The sequence below is a fragment of the Camelina sativa genome, chromosome 8 (genome assembly GCF_000633955.1).
Source record: "Camelina sativa cultivar DH55 chromosome 8, Cs, whole genome shotgun sequence".
Taxonomy (NCBI): domain Eukaryota; kingdom Viridiplantae; phylum Streptophyta; class Magnoliopsida; order Brassicales; family Brassicaceae; genus Camelina; species Camelina sativa.
In genome coordinates this window covers 22,092,345-22,107,834 of record NC_025692.1, presented here as the reverse complement: position 1 = coordinate 22,107,834, position 15,490 = coordinate 22,092,345, and the positions used below count along the sequence as shown (strand labels likewise).

Genomic DNA, 15,490 nt, shown 5'->3' with positions numbered 1-15,490 from the left:
AATTCAGGAAATAGCTGCTTCCTTCTCTGGTGGAAATTCCCAAGCCTTTGAGAATGGACCTGCTTTTATTCCTGGAGAACTATGCCGGGTCTTCCATGCAGCCAGCGAGAAGCTTCTCCAGCATGTATGAAATAAACTCCAAAACTTGTGGTCGTCACAGAAACTTAACTTCAACTAACTAAAATCATTTCATATTTCAGTACATAGACACAAGAACACAGAAGATATCAGTTTTATTGAGGAAAAGGTTCAAGACACCAAACTGGGTTAAGGTATCGCGGTTGTCATGTGACTAGTCTTGTTAGAGAAGCATGTTATCAGTCATTGTTTTCTAAAGATTCTAAATATTCTGCAGCACAAGGAGCCACGAGAGGTTCACATGTATGTCGATATGTTTCTTCACGAGGTTTGATGACAACTCTTCTCTTCCTCAATCTTTATAACTAAAGAACATGCAATAACTCATATTTGTTTTGGATTTATGCTTCACAGTTAGAAGAGGTTGGTAAAGAAGTGAAACAAGTTTTACCTCAAGGGACATTTCGGAAGCACAAGAGAACGGACAGCAACGGAAGCAACACTACAACTTCATCACGAAGTAATACACTCCATAACGATAAGATGACACGGTCGAATTCACAGAGAGCTCGTAGTCAGCTTTTCGAGACACATCTTGCAAAACTGTTCAAGCAAAAAGTAGAAATATTCACCAAGGTTGAATTTACCCAGGTATAAATACGAAACAATAGAGGTTCCCTTTTTAGTTTTTTTTATCAAACACACACACGTTCTGTCATATCCTGATATAATATCTTTGTTGATGCTTATTACTTACAGGAATCAGTTGTTACAACAACAGTGAAACTCTGTTTGAAGAGTTTGCAAGAATATGTCCGGCTTCAAACGTTTAACCGCAGCGGGTTCCAGCAGATTCAGTTAGACATTCAGTTCTTGAAAGCTCCTTTGAAGGAAACAGTGGAGGACGAAGCTGCAATTGATTTCTTGCTCGACGAGGTGATTAACGACTAAAGCTTCTTCGTTTGCTTTTCTTCGTTTTGCTTTTGCAACTGATCATTCACCCTCTCGGACTGTGTTGTGTATTTGTAATAACAGGTGATTGTTGCGGCTTCTGAGAGATGTCTTGATGTGATTCCACTGGAGCCACCGATCTTGGACAAACTCATACAAGCTAAACTCGCTAAATCAAAGGAGCACAACAACAACAACAACACAGTTTCCTCTTAAAAATTGTTATAACTCAAAGAAAGTGTGTCATGATTTTTGCCAATTTTTTCCCGCTTCTTGTTATATCTTCCGTAGTGTAAATCAAAACCATCAAATTGATATGTATTTTTAGAAACTCTCTAGTGTTAAACCAAACCCGGTTTAATTTGCTTTGACTAAATTAGGGTAAATTGAAAAAAAAAAATTCACAGTCGGTTCCGTTTGGCTTGGTCGGTCGAGTCACACGGATCTTTTAGTTACTATAAAAACGTTCACACGGATCTTTTAGTTTCTAAGTTAATAAAGAAAAGAAAAAGGTATCTCCAGTCATGGCCGCTGCGATGGTTCTCTCTTCTCGAACCCTAGTCCACCGTAACCCTAATCCTCGCCTTAGCCGCCACTCTAACGCTGCTACAGAGGCTACTCCTCGCCGACGGAAGCGAAACCCTACCACGACGTCTCAACCTACGGTGATCAAATCTCCGGCGGCGAATCTTGTGATGGGAGAAGTCAAGATCCTCAAACGCGGCGAGACATTGAGCGCGTTTAACAACAAGGAGAACAACAGTAGCTGCGATGTTACAAGACGACCTGTTTCGAAGAAGATGATGAATAATGACGTTGATTTGATTGTATCGTCGACTAATAGACTTGGACCTGAACCAGAGACTGTGAAGAAACAGATCGGAGCTTTAAAACGATTGGAGATCTTCGCCGGAGCTGGTTGCTCTATTTCGCCGCTTCCCAGCTCTGTTCCGATCCCATGTTTTCTGGAGAAGAACAATCTCGTCCTTTAGATCTCCAAAAGAAGAGATTTGGGGGGAAACTAAACCCTAGAAATTGCAACCAGTCTTTAAGAGGCGCGCAGATGTTGAAGATATCATGTGAAGTGAGATAAACAAATTTGTTTGTTTGTTTATCTCAGAGAAGGAAGAAGAAGAAGAAGAAGAAGAAGAAGAAGAAGATGGCGCCTCAGTGCTCCAATTACAACCAAAACTTGGCTCTGCTCAGTGCTCTGTAACAGTGATGACTCTTCTTGTATGGCTTTTGTTTTTGGATTTTGAAGTATGTAGTTGTCATAATCACATCTCTTTCATGCAATAAAACCTTTTTAGTTTAATAGAAGACAAACAAAAAAAAAACTAATCTTTCTTCTTCACATACAAACAGAATCAAATTTGTTTCAAGCAGAACTGTTTGTGTCATTGTTGTTATCAGCTTCAAGATTTGTTGCAGGTAATATTTTTTTCCAGAACCAATGTTTACTCCATAAGAGAGTCATCTCTTCAATCGGCACTCCTTTGGTTTCAGGTAACAGGAAATAGACAAAGATGGTCATTACAGTGACCCAACCAGCAAAGAAGAGGAAGATTCCAAACTTGAATGCACATAGGAGAGCGAGGAAAGCTTGAGCTATGATGAAAGTGAAGAGGAGGTTTACAGCAACCGTGATGCTCTGTCCCGCTGAACGTGTCTCTAATGGAAAGATTTCGCTTGGTATGGTCCAGCCGAGAGGACCCCATGACCATCCGAATGCTACAACAAAGAGGCAGATGAAGATGACTACGATGACTGAGTACCCTTTTGATAGCTCTTGCTTGTCTCCAAACTTCACTCCCAAGATCACTGCTACTATGACTTGACATATTATCATTTGTATTCCTCCACTGATGAGAAGAGCTCTTCGTCCCAGTTTGTCCACTAATCCTATGGAAATCAATGTTGAGAGAACAAGAACAGCTCCTGTTAAAGCTGATGAGTAGAGAGATGCGTTGCCGCCAAATCCCATTGTCTGGAACAGAACAGGCGCGTAGAAGAGAATGGAGTTTATGCCAGTGAGGATTTGAAACATAGGCATGCAAATAGCCATGACTAGCTGAGGTCTGTGTCGTTTCTGCAGGATGTTTCTGAAAGGATGTTTGATGGAATTCGCTAGCTCACTCGCATCTACCATGTCTTGAAGCTCAGCATCGACGTTTTTGGTTCCTCTTAGTTTCTCCAGTACACGTCGACCTCTCTCTGTCAATCCTCTTTCGACCAAACTGTTGGGGGTCTCTGGTAAGAAATAGCCGCCAAGCGTCATAAGCAGAGCCGGAAAAGCAGCTAAACCAAGAGAGAGTCTCCATCCCCAAGGTTTAAGCTTTTGAGTACCGAAATTGACCATATTCGCAGTAAAGATCCCAAGAGTTGTAGCTAACTGAAACATCATGTTTAAACCACCTCGGAGATGAGTAGGTGCCACTTCTGATAAATACAATGGAACTGCCTGACAAACAAAACCAAAGCAGCCTACTTTCATAAAGATGAGACTGGTCTATCCGCCAAAGCAGGTAAAAGTTATCATAAAAGATGAGATTGGTCTATCGGCGAAATCAACCAATCAATTATGTCTAACCTGATTTCCAAATCCAATGCCAACACCGAGCATGATCCGTCCAGCAAGAAGCATAGCTAGGTTCACAGCTCCAGCATTCAAACCAGCTCCAACAAGAAAGCTGATTCCACCACAGACAATACTCGCACGCCTCCCATAGTTCCTAGTGATGGGTGATGCCACCAGAGTTGAAACCAAACCAGCCAAGTAGAGCGAAGAAGTGAAAGCAGCTAACCCTTGATTATCATATTTGCAGTAATTACTTTCATGAGCATGCTTCTTCTTCTCATAAACCGCATGGAAAAACTCGTCAAGAAACTCATCCATGGACGTAACTCCTCCTGTATACAAAACCCATTTCAGCCATTGCTTGATAAAGATTCAGAGATACTGGATTCGAAAAAGAAAAAAAAAAGATGAAGAAGAACCTGAGACTCCGATGTCATATCCAAAGATAGATCCACCAATGGCTGCAACAAGGCAAGCGATTATGACATAACTAGTGACGTTTCCTTGGTATTGTTCTGCTCTCTCCTTAGCCACACCGGTCGGACCAAACGACCCTCCTGCCATTTTCTTCTTCTTCTTCTTTTTCTTCCTCTTCTTTGCTTCTCTGGACCAAAAGACTCTGCTGCAATGGTTGACTTTTTTGTGTGTTTACTCAAATTCCAGAATCTGACAGACAAACAAACAAAAAAAAAGGTATATACATTACATATGCATCCTTCACAATCACGTGGCTTAGATTCAATTAGATGAGTTAGGTTTTCTACTTTGAGAATTGTGATAATTGCGTGTGAATTTGTGTTTGGTGCATCATTGTTTGGTTTTTAGTTTGAGAATAAAAGAGAGGTCATTTTCTTAACCTTATCTCTTTCAGTTTAACACACACAAATTTTAATACATATTTAATACCGAGTTTGCATTTGCATGTCTTCTTACAGTATTTTTCTATCTCCATTTTAAAAACAAATCTTAATGATCGTTGGAATTTTATCAGAATATCCTACTTTTTACATAACAGAAGAAACAAGAAAAAAGAAAAAAAAGATATTTTTTTATACCTTTTTGCCAAATGTCGTGTTAAATAACAAATGGATTCTGATCTTTTTCCTTTTTTAACACATTGATGAAATTTAAGAAAAAAAAAACAATTTTTGGGTTGTCAGACAGAAAGTAAACGAATAGAGACAAAAGTGTATGTGATGATGGTCTTCGTCGTAGGTTGACACAAAACAGATTCCGGAAGAAACTGGGAATACCTTTTTTTTTTTTAAAGGTAAAATTATTAAGAGGACTTACAAGAAGAAGATGTGACGATTTTTTGTAGACTGGGAAAAAATGAATCAGACTTGTGTGTGTTTGCTATTTTATTTCATGAATTTTAATCGCCTAAGATGAAGGAGATGTTAAAGAATGATGTTGACCAAGTTCTTACGAAGGCAAAAATCATAGTCGATCGTATACAGGGAAACTAAACTATAATAATACAAAAAAAGAGAGTCCTATAGCTTTAAAGACTACACATAATTTTTGGATCGTAGCGACGGATTTGAGACAAGTGTCAAAGAAGAAATCAACAACAAAGTAGCTTTCACGAATGGAGGACGATGAAAATGACAATTTTATATGGGAAAAATGTAATTGGAAAAATGTCATTAAAATACTAAAGTTTATATTTTTGTTGATTTAAAACATAAACTCTTTGTCTAATGAAAAAAACATTATTTTTTTTGTTAAATTTTAAATAATTCATGAATTTTTGTTGATTTGGCTTTATGAGACACAACTTTAAGTGGCTAAACAGAAAAATCATACGGGTTTAATTACATGTTAACGAGAATCCGTTAATAATAAAACAACATCGTTTATCAAATCTAAAACCCCCAAATCTAGGGTTTCTGATTTATAAAAAATGGGAATCAAGTTTCAATTTGAAGGTCTTAGGATCTAATTAAACAGCATATTATGCTATTAACGGATCTTGTTAACGGCTAATTAATCCCGTGTGATTTTTCCGTTTGACCATTTAATGTTATGCATCATAAGGCCAACTCAACAAAAGTTCATGAATTCTTTATAAATCAACAAAAGAATAAAGTTTTTCTCCGCTAGATGAAAAGTTCATGCTTTAAATCAACTAAAATGTAAACGTCAAGATTTTAATAACATCTATATATATTTTTTGGAGACATTTATAAAATAAATCCTGAAGTTGACACTTATTTACAGGTATGCCATTGATATTAAATAATTAATTTAATAAACAAATCAACTTTAATTATATTCGATTTTTTATAGAAACTAAGTGTTTTAAAAAGTAACAAACATAATTGTAAATGTATGCAAATTTTATTTCTTTATTTTGTAAGGAGGTGAGTGAAGAGCTGTTCTTTAAAAATTTGAAAAACTGATTTGATAAAAAGTGACTTTTAGTCTCACATACTATATTTTATTTTCACAGATTTTTTATGATGAGTTTTTACTGATTAAAAATCTTTGAATATGTTGCGTGATCCGCCTAGCATGGCGGATTTGGACTATAAAACTAACACTAAAACTATTAGTTTATTTCATATACTATAGATTTGTAGTCATATGAAAAATTAACTTATTAATTATTTAATATATGAACTACAAAATATTACACATACTACAACACATTCTTAATATTCAAAAAAAAAAATTGTATACACATAAAAATATACACTAACATACCATATATGCATATAATTCTGTTTAATTATAGAAAACAAAACTAATGTTTTAAAATTTTATATTATATCTAATAATAAATTTAATGTAATTAGGCTATACACTGTATAAAACGTAAGAAGTAGAAAAAACATTCTAAACAAAATTATAAATTAATTAGATAAAAGTTAATTAAACGAGAATTTGAAAACTTAATAAATTTTAAAAATACAATAATTTATAATTTAGTCCAGCAGTGTACCACGGGTGAAAACCTAGTTATTATCATATTTTTCAATACAGCTGCTAATACTATTTAATGATCTACTAGATGTTTTGAATGTATAAATAGGTAAAAGGTGAAGCAAGTACCAACAAAGTGGCTGTAGTATAGCGGTTAGTATTCCACGTTGTGGCCGTGGAGACCTGGGCTCGAATCCCAGCAGCCACACTATCTTTTTAATTTGTTTTTAAACAAATTTCAACAGGGGTATTATCGACATTACGCAGATCACAAATATCATTAGATCTGGACCGTCCATTCACCCCCCGCCATTTCTATCTACGATAATTTTCCCGCCAAATCTCGTCGCCATTTACAACCCTTTCACCGCCCAATTTCGCGGTCACTGCTTCATACCTTCGTCTCTCACTCTTCTGCTACCTCCCTCTCTCTCTCTCTCGACCCAAGTTCTCAAACCATGAAAGACCATGATTTCGACGGCGACAAAGGTCAGAATCTCTCTCTCTCTCCTCCGTCCTCAATACTCTCTTCCGTCTTTTTTTTTTCCTTCTTGTTGGGTTTTGATTTTCACCTTTTCTTAATCCTGCAGCGCTCGCCAAGCAATTTCTCGAGAATTTCGCCGACGCTAATGGCGGATCTAAGTACATGGAGATTCTCGTGAGTCTTCCTTTCCATCAATTTAGGGTTTTCGCGAATCTTCGTAATTTAGGGTTTTACTTATAAATGTATCAATTTAACTGAAATTAGTAAACTCAGTTATGTTCTATTTAATGATTTGTGTAGCAAGAGGTTTCAAATCGTAAGATTCGAGCTATTACGGTCGATCTTGATGACTTATTCAATGTGAGTTGTTTTTTTTTTAAATCTCTTTTTTGGATGTTGCAATTGGATATGAAGTTCTCATTTCTTTGATGATGTTGTATAGTATAAGGGTGATATTGAGGAGTTTCTCGGACGGTTGACTGAAAACACTCGCCGTTATGTTTCCATTTTCTCCGCTGCTGTTGACGAGTTGCTACCCGAACCCACTGAAGCATTTCCGGATGATGATCATGATATTCTCATGACTCAGAGAGCTGACGATGGGACTGATAATGCAGATGTTTCTGACCCGCATCAGCAGATTCCTTCTGAGGTTAAAAGATTTTAGTAAGTTCACAACGCTCTTTGAGTTTATTTGTGTGAGAATATCTTTCACTGTCTGTTAATTGCTGCTGCTTGTAGCCTAGTTGAAAACTGTTATTTAGGTTGGATTCTTCTTTCAGAAAAGTTAGCTAATGAATCTAATTTTTGTCCAGTGAGGTTTATTTTAAAGCTCCTTCAAAGGTAAAGCCATCTACCATCAGGGAGGTTAAGGCTTCACACATTGGGCAACTTGTTAAAATATCTGGTATTGTGACCCGCTGTTCGGATGTCAAGCCACTTATGGCGGTTGCTGTTTACACATGTGAAGATTGTGGTCATGAAATTTACCAGGTATCTTAACTATGCCTGCAAGATCGTAGTTTCTTCTTTAGTTTGCTAACTACTAACTCTGATTATCTTTCTCTTACCTGCCAAATCAGGAAGTTACATCTAGAGTCTTCATGCCTTTGTTTAAGTGCCCCTCCAGCCGCTGTCGCGTTAATAGCAAAGCCGGAAATCCCATCCTTCAGCTCAGAGCTTCAAAGTTTCTAAAGTTTCAGGAGGTTCTGTTCTGGTCAATGACTGTCATTTATGTGAATGCACTGATATCAAACTAATGAGTTAAAAAACAATATTTTGCAGGCTAAGATGCAAGAGTTAGCTGAACATGTACCTAAAGGGCATATTCCTAGGTCGATGACTGTTCATCTAAGAGGAGAGTTGACAAGAAAGGTTGCTTTTCCTGACCTCTATCTCATGCTACTATAGGAGTCTATTTGTTCTCCGTTAGGAATCAATAGCTGTATTGCTTAGGAATAGTCCAGTGAGAAGTTATTGTGCGACTTAAAAGCATATGTGGAACAGTTGTTGAAAAAACAAAACATTCTACTTAACGTGTTTAACAGCTCCCAAAGGAAACAGTGAACACTGTCAGGATTCTTAAATATTCATTAGATGCAAAGTAAATAACATTTTTATGGTGCAGCTTAGCAATTAAAAAATTATATCTGTACCTTCCCTGCAATCAACAGGAATTTTTTTATTGCTGTACTTGGATTTTATCTATAGATATTGGGATTTCAGCGTCATTTACTATAGTAGAATTGTTAATTTTTTACTAAATTTCCTTGAATCCTTGTAGGTATCACCAGGTGACGTTGTTGAATTCTCAGGAATTTTTCTTCCCATTCCTTACACTGGGTTTAAGGCACTTCGAGCTGGCTTAGTAGCGGACACCTATCTGGAAGCAACGTCTGTTACTCATTTCAAGAAGAAATATGAGGAGTAAGGCATTGTTACACCTTAACACTAATGAAATTTTCCGATTTAGTAACCTATTCCATGTTTTTGGCATTTGCTTAAGTTACAAAGCAACTATGGTGTGTGCACAATATCAGAAAGCATCTTTATATTTATTATTATGATCTACAGATATGAGTTTCAGAAAGATGAGGAAGAGCAGATTGCGCGTTTGGCTGAGGATGGTGACATTTACAATAAGTTGTCGCGATCACTGGCCCCTGAGATTTATGGACATGAAGATATTAAAAAAGCTTTGCTTCTCCTTCTTGTGGGTGCTCCTCATAGGCAATTAAAGGATGGGATGAAGGTGAAGTCTTCTGTCATCTTGCTATCTTTTATGATAAAGACTATACACTGATTAGAAAGCAGTTGCTTACTTTAGTTCATCTCCGACTATATCGTTTCTACTTCTTTACATCCACTTTCAGTGTCCACAGTCTTCATTCATTGAGTTACGGAGATTTATTATTAACATTTTGGGTTCACATATTTTAGCCATTGAAGAGCACATTGCACTTGATTGGAACATATGATTTGTGAAGACAATTAAAATTAAGACATTCATTGATTATCTTTGCAGATTAGAGGAGATGTGCATATATGTCTGATGGGTGATCCTGGAGTTGCCAAAAGTCAGCTTCTCAAGCACATTATAAATGTTGCTCCAAGGGGAGTCTATACAACAGGCAAAGGTAGCAGTGGAGTTGGTCTAACTGCCGCTGTTATGAGAGATCAAGTAACAAATGAGATGGTTTTAGAAGGAGGAGCACTGGTGAGATACAATGATTCTTCACATTGGATATCCTAGAACATGATGTATTGCTAAAAAGCTATATGATTTAGAAGATTGATACAACCTTAATTTCAGGTGTTGGCTGACATGGGAATCTGTGCAATTGATGAGTTCGATAAGATGGATGAATCAGATCGTACTGCAATTCATGAGGTCATGGAGCAGCAAACTGTAAGCATTGCGAAAGCTGGGATTACCACGTCCTTGAATGCTCGAACAGCTGTTCTTGCCGCAGCCAATCCAGCCTGGTAATTGACCTTTTATGACATGAATAAAAAACTTATCAAAGGTGTGGGATCATTGCTAATGGTTATTGAACTCTGCATCTTTTGTGGCTATGCAGGGGAAGATATGATTTGCGAAGAACTCCAGCTGAAAACATTAATCTTCCACCAGCCCTTCTTTCAAGATTTGATCTTCTGTGGTTGATCTTAGATCGAGCTGATATGGACAGCGACCTTGAATTGGCTAAGCATGTGCTTCACGTGCACCAGACAGAAGAATCTCCTGCGCTGGGCTTCGAGCCGCTGGAACCCAATATTCTCCGGTAAGTTAAATCACTTCAGTAACACTCGTCTTGTTTTACAGAGTCACAAGCTCTAACATGAGCATATATGGTTCTCTAGTGCATACATTTCCGCTGCGAGAAGATTATCGCCATACGTACCAGCGGAGTTAGAAGAATACATAGCAACAGCTTATTCCAGCATCAGGCAAGAAGAAGCGAAATCAAATACTCCGCATTCTTATACGACAGTGAGAACTCTCCTCAGCATTCTGCGCATATCCGCTGTAAGTAAAATAAGAGGACTTGAAGTAGGAGCTGTGGCACAACTTTGAGTAAAGAAGTTTGTCTATTGAGTGTGAATATATTTGCTTTATTGGCTCTATAGGCACTAGCAAGGTTGAGATTCTCAGAATCAGTAGCACAGAGTGATGTGGACGAGGCGCTTCGACTGATGCAGATGTCGAAAATATCACTGTATGCGGATGACAGACAAAAAGCAGGACTGGATGCGATATCAGACACATATTCAATCATAAGAGACGAAGCTGCAAGATCTAACAGGACCCATGTGAGCTATGCAAACGCTCTTAACTGGATCTCCAGAAAGGTTAGTTACTTGTTCATCTTCATGTTGTTCTGATAGGTGGATAATCGCTGAGACGAGTGATTTGGGTGTGTAAACAGGGATACAGCGAGGCTCAGCTAAAGGAGTGTTTGGAGGAATATGCAGCTTTGAATGTTTGGCAGATCGATCCTAACACCTTTGACATCCGTTTTATTTGAGATCAGTAATGGTCTTATCAAGTTATTATGTTATGTCTGCGTTTTTATTGTCTATTACATGTCTTAACTTAGAGACAGTAGAAGTGGATTTTGTAGAAGTGATCTTTTTATTTTACCTGTTTAAGAAATGCCAAACAAAATTTACTTTTATATAATTCTTGGAATTTTAGAGGTGATTTGGTCTATATGATGAATTATTCGCCTGTTGCTGTTGAATTTTTTAGCTAAGTAAAGTTTAGAATAAAGTAAAAAAACTAAAGAAGATACTTGTTGATGTTGGTTCACTTTGGTTTTGATCTTGGTTTGATTAAATTATTTTTAACCAAAGTATATTCATGGTTACTTGGATCACATGTTTACTTTGATTTCAGTGTTTAGTGTATGACAAACTTACAATGATGATTTCGAAAAGACACCATTATTTTAGAAGAAAAAAAATTCAAAATACACTACAAATTTTAGATTTTATGAAAGACTGAACTTTTATAAAAGCTTTGTAATGTTATAATTTGGTTCAGAGGTTAATTCCGGTTCAGGATCGGTTTAAGCCCACAATAGCTAGCTATACCGGGCAAAGCTTTAACGGCATGAATATCTCGAGAGACGGAGAGAGAGAGAGAGAATCAGGGAAAGAGTACTACAGTATTTCCTAGTAGTATTTTACTGAAGGCGTTGTTTCCCGCCAATTTGCAAGTTTCGCCGGCGTATTTCCCGGTGAAATACTCCCGCGCTATCCCTCTACTCTACATAATAATAGGCTTCTCTCATCAATCACAGTCTCTCACTCTCTTCACCGGCTGTTTCACTTCCCTTCTCTCTCTATCTCTCTCTCTCTAATCTATTTCGCTTTTTTTTTTTTTTCACTCTCCGATGGCTCCGTCTCGCCGTCAGATCAGTGGAAGATCTCCGTTGGTGAACCAGCAGCGTCAAATCACCTCTTTCTTTGGGAAATCTGCTTCATCATCTCCTTCTCCGTCACCGTCACCAGCTCCATCTCTTTCCAATAAGAAAATCCCCAAATCTAACAACCCTAACCCTAATTCTCCGTCACCGTCTCCGCCTAAGAAAACCCCCAAATTGAACCCTAATCCCGATCCTCCTGCTCGTAGTCCTAGCCCTGGTCCTGCGACTCCTTCTCCTGTACAGTCCAAGTTTAAGAAGCCTTTGCTCGTCATCGGACAGACTCCTTCGCCTCCTCAATCGGCGGAAATCACGTACGGGGACGAGGTGGTGGGAAAGCAGGTTAGGGTTTTCTGGCCGTTGGATAAGAAATGGTATGATGGGAGCGTGACTTTTTATGATAAGGGTGAGGGTAAGCATGTAGTCGAGTATGAAGATGGGGAAGAAGAGTCTTTGGATTTAGGGAAGGAGAAGATTGAGTGGGTTGTTGGGACGAAATCAGGTGATAGGTTTAAGCTATTGAGACGAGGCGCTTCGGCTTTGAGAAAAGTTGTCACGGATGATGATGATGGTGATGTGGAGATGGGTGATGTGGAAGAAGAGAAAGAAAGTAAAAGTGATGGTGATGATTCGAGCGATGAAGACTGGGGAAAGAACGTGGGGAAGGAGGTATGCGAGAGTGAAGAAGATGATGATGTGGAATTGGTTGATGAGAATGAGATGGATGAAGAAGAGAAAGATGAAGAAACTCCCAAGGTTAATAGAGTTTCCAAAACTGACTCTAGAAAGCGGAAGGCTAGTGAAGTAACGAAGTCAGGCAGTGAGAAGAAAAGCAGGACTGATAAAGACACTATTTTGAAAGGTTTTAAGGCTTCTGTTGTGGAGCCTCCGAAGAAGATTGTAGAAGGTAAACCTAAGAGTATCCTGTTGTTAACATATATCATGCTTGTTTTTTCATCTTCGGTTTGTGATATATGTCTTTTGCTCTGACTATGGTTTTTCAGATAGTATTTGTTGTTGGTTGCTAAATTTTCTTTGTGTCTTAATTCAGCTGATAAGGTAGTCAAGGGTTTGGACGATACCATACTGGATGGAGATGCTCTGGCTAGATTTGGTGCTCGTGAATCTGAGAAATTNGGGAAGGAGAAGATTGAGTGGGTTGTTGGGACGAAATCAGGTGATAGGTTTAAGCTATTGAGACGAGGCGCTTCGGCTTTGAGAAAAGTTGTCACGGATGATGATGATGGTGATGTGGAGATGGGTGATGTGGAAGAAGAGAAAGAAAGTAAAAGTGATGGTGATGATTCGAGCGATGAAGACTGGGGAAAGAACGTGGGGAAGGAGGTATGCGAGAGTGAAGAAGATGATGATGTGGAATTGGTTGATGAGAATGAGATGGATGAAGAAGAGAAAGATGAAGAAACTCCCAAGGTTAATAGAGTTTCCAAAACTGACTCTAGAAAGCGGAAGGCTAGTGAAGTAACGAAGTCAGGCAGTGAGAAGAAAAGCAGGACTGATAAAGACACTATTTTGAAAGGTTTTAAGGCTTCTGTTGTGGAGCCTCCGAAGAAGATTGTAGAAGGTAAACCTAAGAGTATCCTGTTGTTAACATATATCATGCTTGTTTTTTCATCTTCGGTTTGTGATATATGTCTTTTGCTCTGACTATGGTTTTTCAGATAGTATTTGTTGTTGGTTGCTAAATTTTCTTTGTGTCTTAATTCAGCTGATAAGGTAGTCAAGGGTTTGGACGATACCATACTGGATGGAGATGCTCTGGCTAGATTTGGTGCTCGTGAATCTGAGAAATTCCGCTTCCTGGGAGTGTAAGTCTTTCACAAATTTGTTTCCATCTTAGAGGTCATTTGCTACGGTAGTTAAGAGTAGATAATTTAGAGAATCTAGAATGTCTCTGTTAACTTCCAGATTATTTAGATACACANGTGATGTGGAGATGGGTGATGTGGAAGAAGAGAAAGAAAGTAAAAGTGATGGTGATGATTCGAGCGATGAAGACTGGGGAAAGAACGTGGGGAAGGAGGTATGCGAGAGTGAAGAAGATGATGATGTGGAATTGGTTGATGAGAATGAGATGGATGAAGAAGAGAAAGATGAAGAAACTCCCAAGGTTAATAGAGTTTCCAAAACTGACTCTAGAAAGCGGAAGGCTAGTGAAGTAACGAAGTCAGGCAGTGAGAAGAAAAGCAGGACTGATAAAGACACTATTTTGAAAGGTTTTAAGGCTTCTGTTGTGGAGCCTCCGAAGAAGATTGTAGAAGGTAAACCTAAGAGTATCCTGTTGTTAACATATATCATGCTTGTTTTTTCATCTTCGGTTTGTGATATATGTCTTTTGCTCTGACTATGGTTTTTCAGATAGTATTTGTTGTTGGTTGCTAAATTTTCTTTGTGTCTTAATTCAGCTGATAAGGTAGTCAAGGGTTTGGACGATACCATACTGGATGGAGATGCTCTGGCTAGATTTGGTGCTCGTGAATCTGAGAAATTCCGCTTCCTGGGAGTGTAAGTCTTTCACAAATTTGTTTCCATCTTAGAGGTCATTTGCTACGGTAGTTAAGAGTAGATAATTTAGAGAATCTAGAATGTCTCTGTTAACTTCCAGATTATTTAGATACACATAAGGGTACTTCGTCTCTTAAGCAATATTCTTTCTACTTGCAGTAACATCTCTAATTTTCTTTTCAACTTCATGATGTACTACTATTATGCTGCATGATTCCTATTTTAGCGAAGTTTTAATGTGTATGTTCTTAAAAATTATTTCTGGTGAACAGAGACCGAAGGGATGCGAAAAGGAGACGCCCTACCGATGAGAATTATGATCCGAGGACACTCTACCTTCCTCCTGATTTTGTGAAAAAGTTAACAGGAGGCCAGGTAAGAAGAGCACATGTAAATCGGGTTCAGGATATTTGGTGAAGCTAATCAACTTTCACTTATTTGATTTTATGGCCTTATTTCAGAGACAATGGTGGGAGTTTAAATCAAAGCATATGGACAAAGTTGTATTCTTCAAGGTAAAACAATAATTACTTCTTTAGTTAGAACTTATTAATTGATGGGAGATTCTCGGATAAATGGTCTTCTTTTGTGACAAGCAGATGGGTAAATTCTATGAGCTTTTTGAGATGGATGCACATGTAGGAGCCAAGGAACTGGATATCCAGTACATGAAGGTAACTCTTTGTACTCATAACAAGTTGACGCATTTGAATACATCTTTTTTAACTGTCCAAAAACCCAAAGATCTGGCATCAGATCATGCTAAAAAGTTTCTTTTTATTGGCGTTACATTACAAATTTATCATGTATTGTTTCTAATGTTTCTCTCTTTGCAAGTATCTGACATATGCATTTGTTTTGTAGGGAGAACAACCTCATTGTGGATTTCCGGAGAAGAATTTCTCTGTAAACATCGAGAAACTAGTTAGAAAGGTTTGTGTCCAGAATTATAGCTACTCCACTTCAAGCATTATCTATTTCTTGTTACGAGTGGTGAAATTACATTCATGGGCAGAAGTT

The 15,490-nt window shown here is 38.0% G+C and overlaps 5 protein-coding genes and 1 non-coding gene across 13 annotated transcripts in view; 5 read left to right on the top strand and 1 right to left on the bottom strand.

The window, feature by feature from the left end:
* Positions 1 to 1,392, top strand: part of LOC104707899 (vacuolar protein sorting-associated protein 51 homolog) — a 6,169-nt gene extending 4,777 nt beyond the window's left edge. For all 5 annotated transcript variants that reach the window (XM_010424347.1, XM_010424348.2, XM_010424350.2 and 2 more), the window contains exons 18-21: positions 356 to 406; positions 493 to 729; positions 838 to 1,014; positions 1,114 to 1,392. In XM_010424347.1, the coding sequence (XP_010422649.1) occupies positions 356 to 406; positions 493 to 729; positions 838 to 1,014; positions 1,114 to 1,245 (597 nt within the window). In that variant the 3' untranslated portion in view covers positions 1,246 to 1,392. The remainder of the gene's footprint in view (positions 1 to 355; positions 407 to 492; positions 730 to 837; positions 1,015 to 1,113) is intronic.
* LOC104707897 lies at positions 1,465 to 2,447 on the top strand. Of its 2 annotated transcripts, none has more exons than XM_019228658.1 (2): positions 1,465 to 2,262; positions 2,395 to 2,447. In XM_019228658.1, exon 1 carries the CDS (start codon positions 1,554 to 1,556, stop codon positions 2,019 to 2,021), a length of 468 nt encoding a protein of 155 aa, XP_019084203.1. In that variant the 5' UTR covers positions 1,465 to 1,553; the 3' UTR covers positions 2,022 to 2,262; positions 2,395 to 2,447. The 2 variants fall into 2 exon arrangements, with proteins under 2 accessions (XP_019084203.1, XP_019084202.1); XM_019228657.1 differs by having other exon boundaries at positions 1,465 to 2,289; positions 2,395 to 2,411.
* LOC104707898 (sugar transport protein 7) lies at positions 2,298 to 4,446 on the bottom strand. 2 transcript variants are annotated; one of them, XM_010424346.2, is made up of 4 exons: positions 4,372 to 4,427; positions 4,027 to 4,273; positions 3,620 to 3,939; positions 2,298 to 3,490 (listed from the first exon to the last, which is right to left on the bottom strand). In XM_010424346.2, the coding sequence occupies exons 2-4, from the start codon at positions 4,169 to 4,171 to the stop codon at positions 2,408 to 2,410; spliced, it is 1,548 nt and encodes a 515-aa protein (XP_010422648.1). In that variant the 5' UTR covers positions 4,172 to 4,273; positions 4,372 to 4,427; the 3' UTR covers positions 2,298 to 2,407. The 2 variants fall into 2 exon arrangements, with proteins under 2 accessions (XP_010422648.1, XP_010422647.1); XM_010424345.2 differs by having other exon boundaries at positions 4,027 to 4,446.
* On the top strand, positions 6,672 to 6,743 carry TRNAH-GUG. The gene has a single exon. It is a non-coding gene; the product is annotated as a tRNA-His (tRNA).
* LOC104707896 (DNA replication licensing factor MCM7) lies at positions 6,913 to 11,197 on the top strand. Its single transcript, XM_010424343.2, has 15 exons — positions 6,913 to 7,024; positions 7,126 to 7,193; positions 7,320 to 7,379; positions 7,462 to 7,685; positions 7,835 to 8,012; positions 8,102 to 8,224; positions 8,304 to 8,393; positions 8,803 to 8,945; positions 9,093 to 9,270; positions 9,544 to 9,735; positions 9,832 to 10,004; positions 10,100 to 10,303; positions 10,383 to 10,548; positions 10,650 to 10,871; positions 10,949 to 11,197. Exons 1-15 carry the CDS (start codon positions 6,994 to 6,996, stop codon positions 11,045 to 11,047), a joined length of 2,151 nt encoding a protein of 716 aa, XP_010422645.1. The 5' UTR covers positions 6,913 to 6,993; the 3' UTR covers positions 11,048 to 11,197.
* LOC104707895 (DNA mismatch repair protein MSH6-like) overlaps positions 11,681 to 15,490 on the top strand; it is a 13,145-nt gene continuing 9,335 nt past the window's right edge. Inside the window, exons 1-6 of one of the 2 annotated variants that reach the window (XM_010424342.2) lie at positions 11,681 to 12,854; positions 13,674 to 13,773; positions 14,743 to 14,845; positions 14,932 to 14,985; positions 15,070 to 15,144; positions 15,335 to 15,403. In XM_010424342.2, the coding sequence (XP_010422644.1) occupies positions 11,918 to 12,854; positions 13,674 to 13,773; positions 14,743 to 14,845; positions 14,932 to 14,985; positions 15,070 to 15,144; positions 15,335 to 15,403 (1,338 nt within the window). In that variant the 5' untranslated portion in view covers positions 11,681 to 11,917. Of the gene's footprint in view, positions 12,855 to 13,673; positions 13,774 to 13,896; positions 14,227 to 14,370; positions 14,471 to 14,742; positions 14,846 to 14,931; positions 14,986 to 15,069; positions 15,145 to 15,334; positions 15,404 to 15,490 lie in introns of those variants that run through there. The other variant, XM_010424341.2, reaches the window with a different exon arrangement.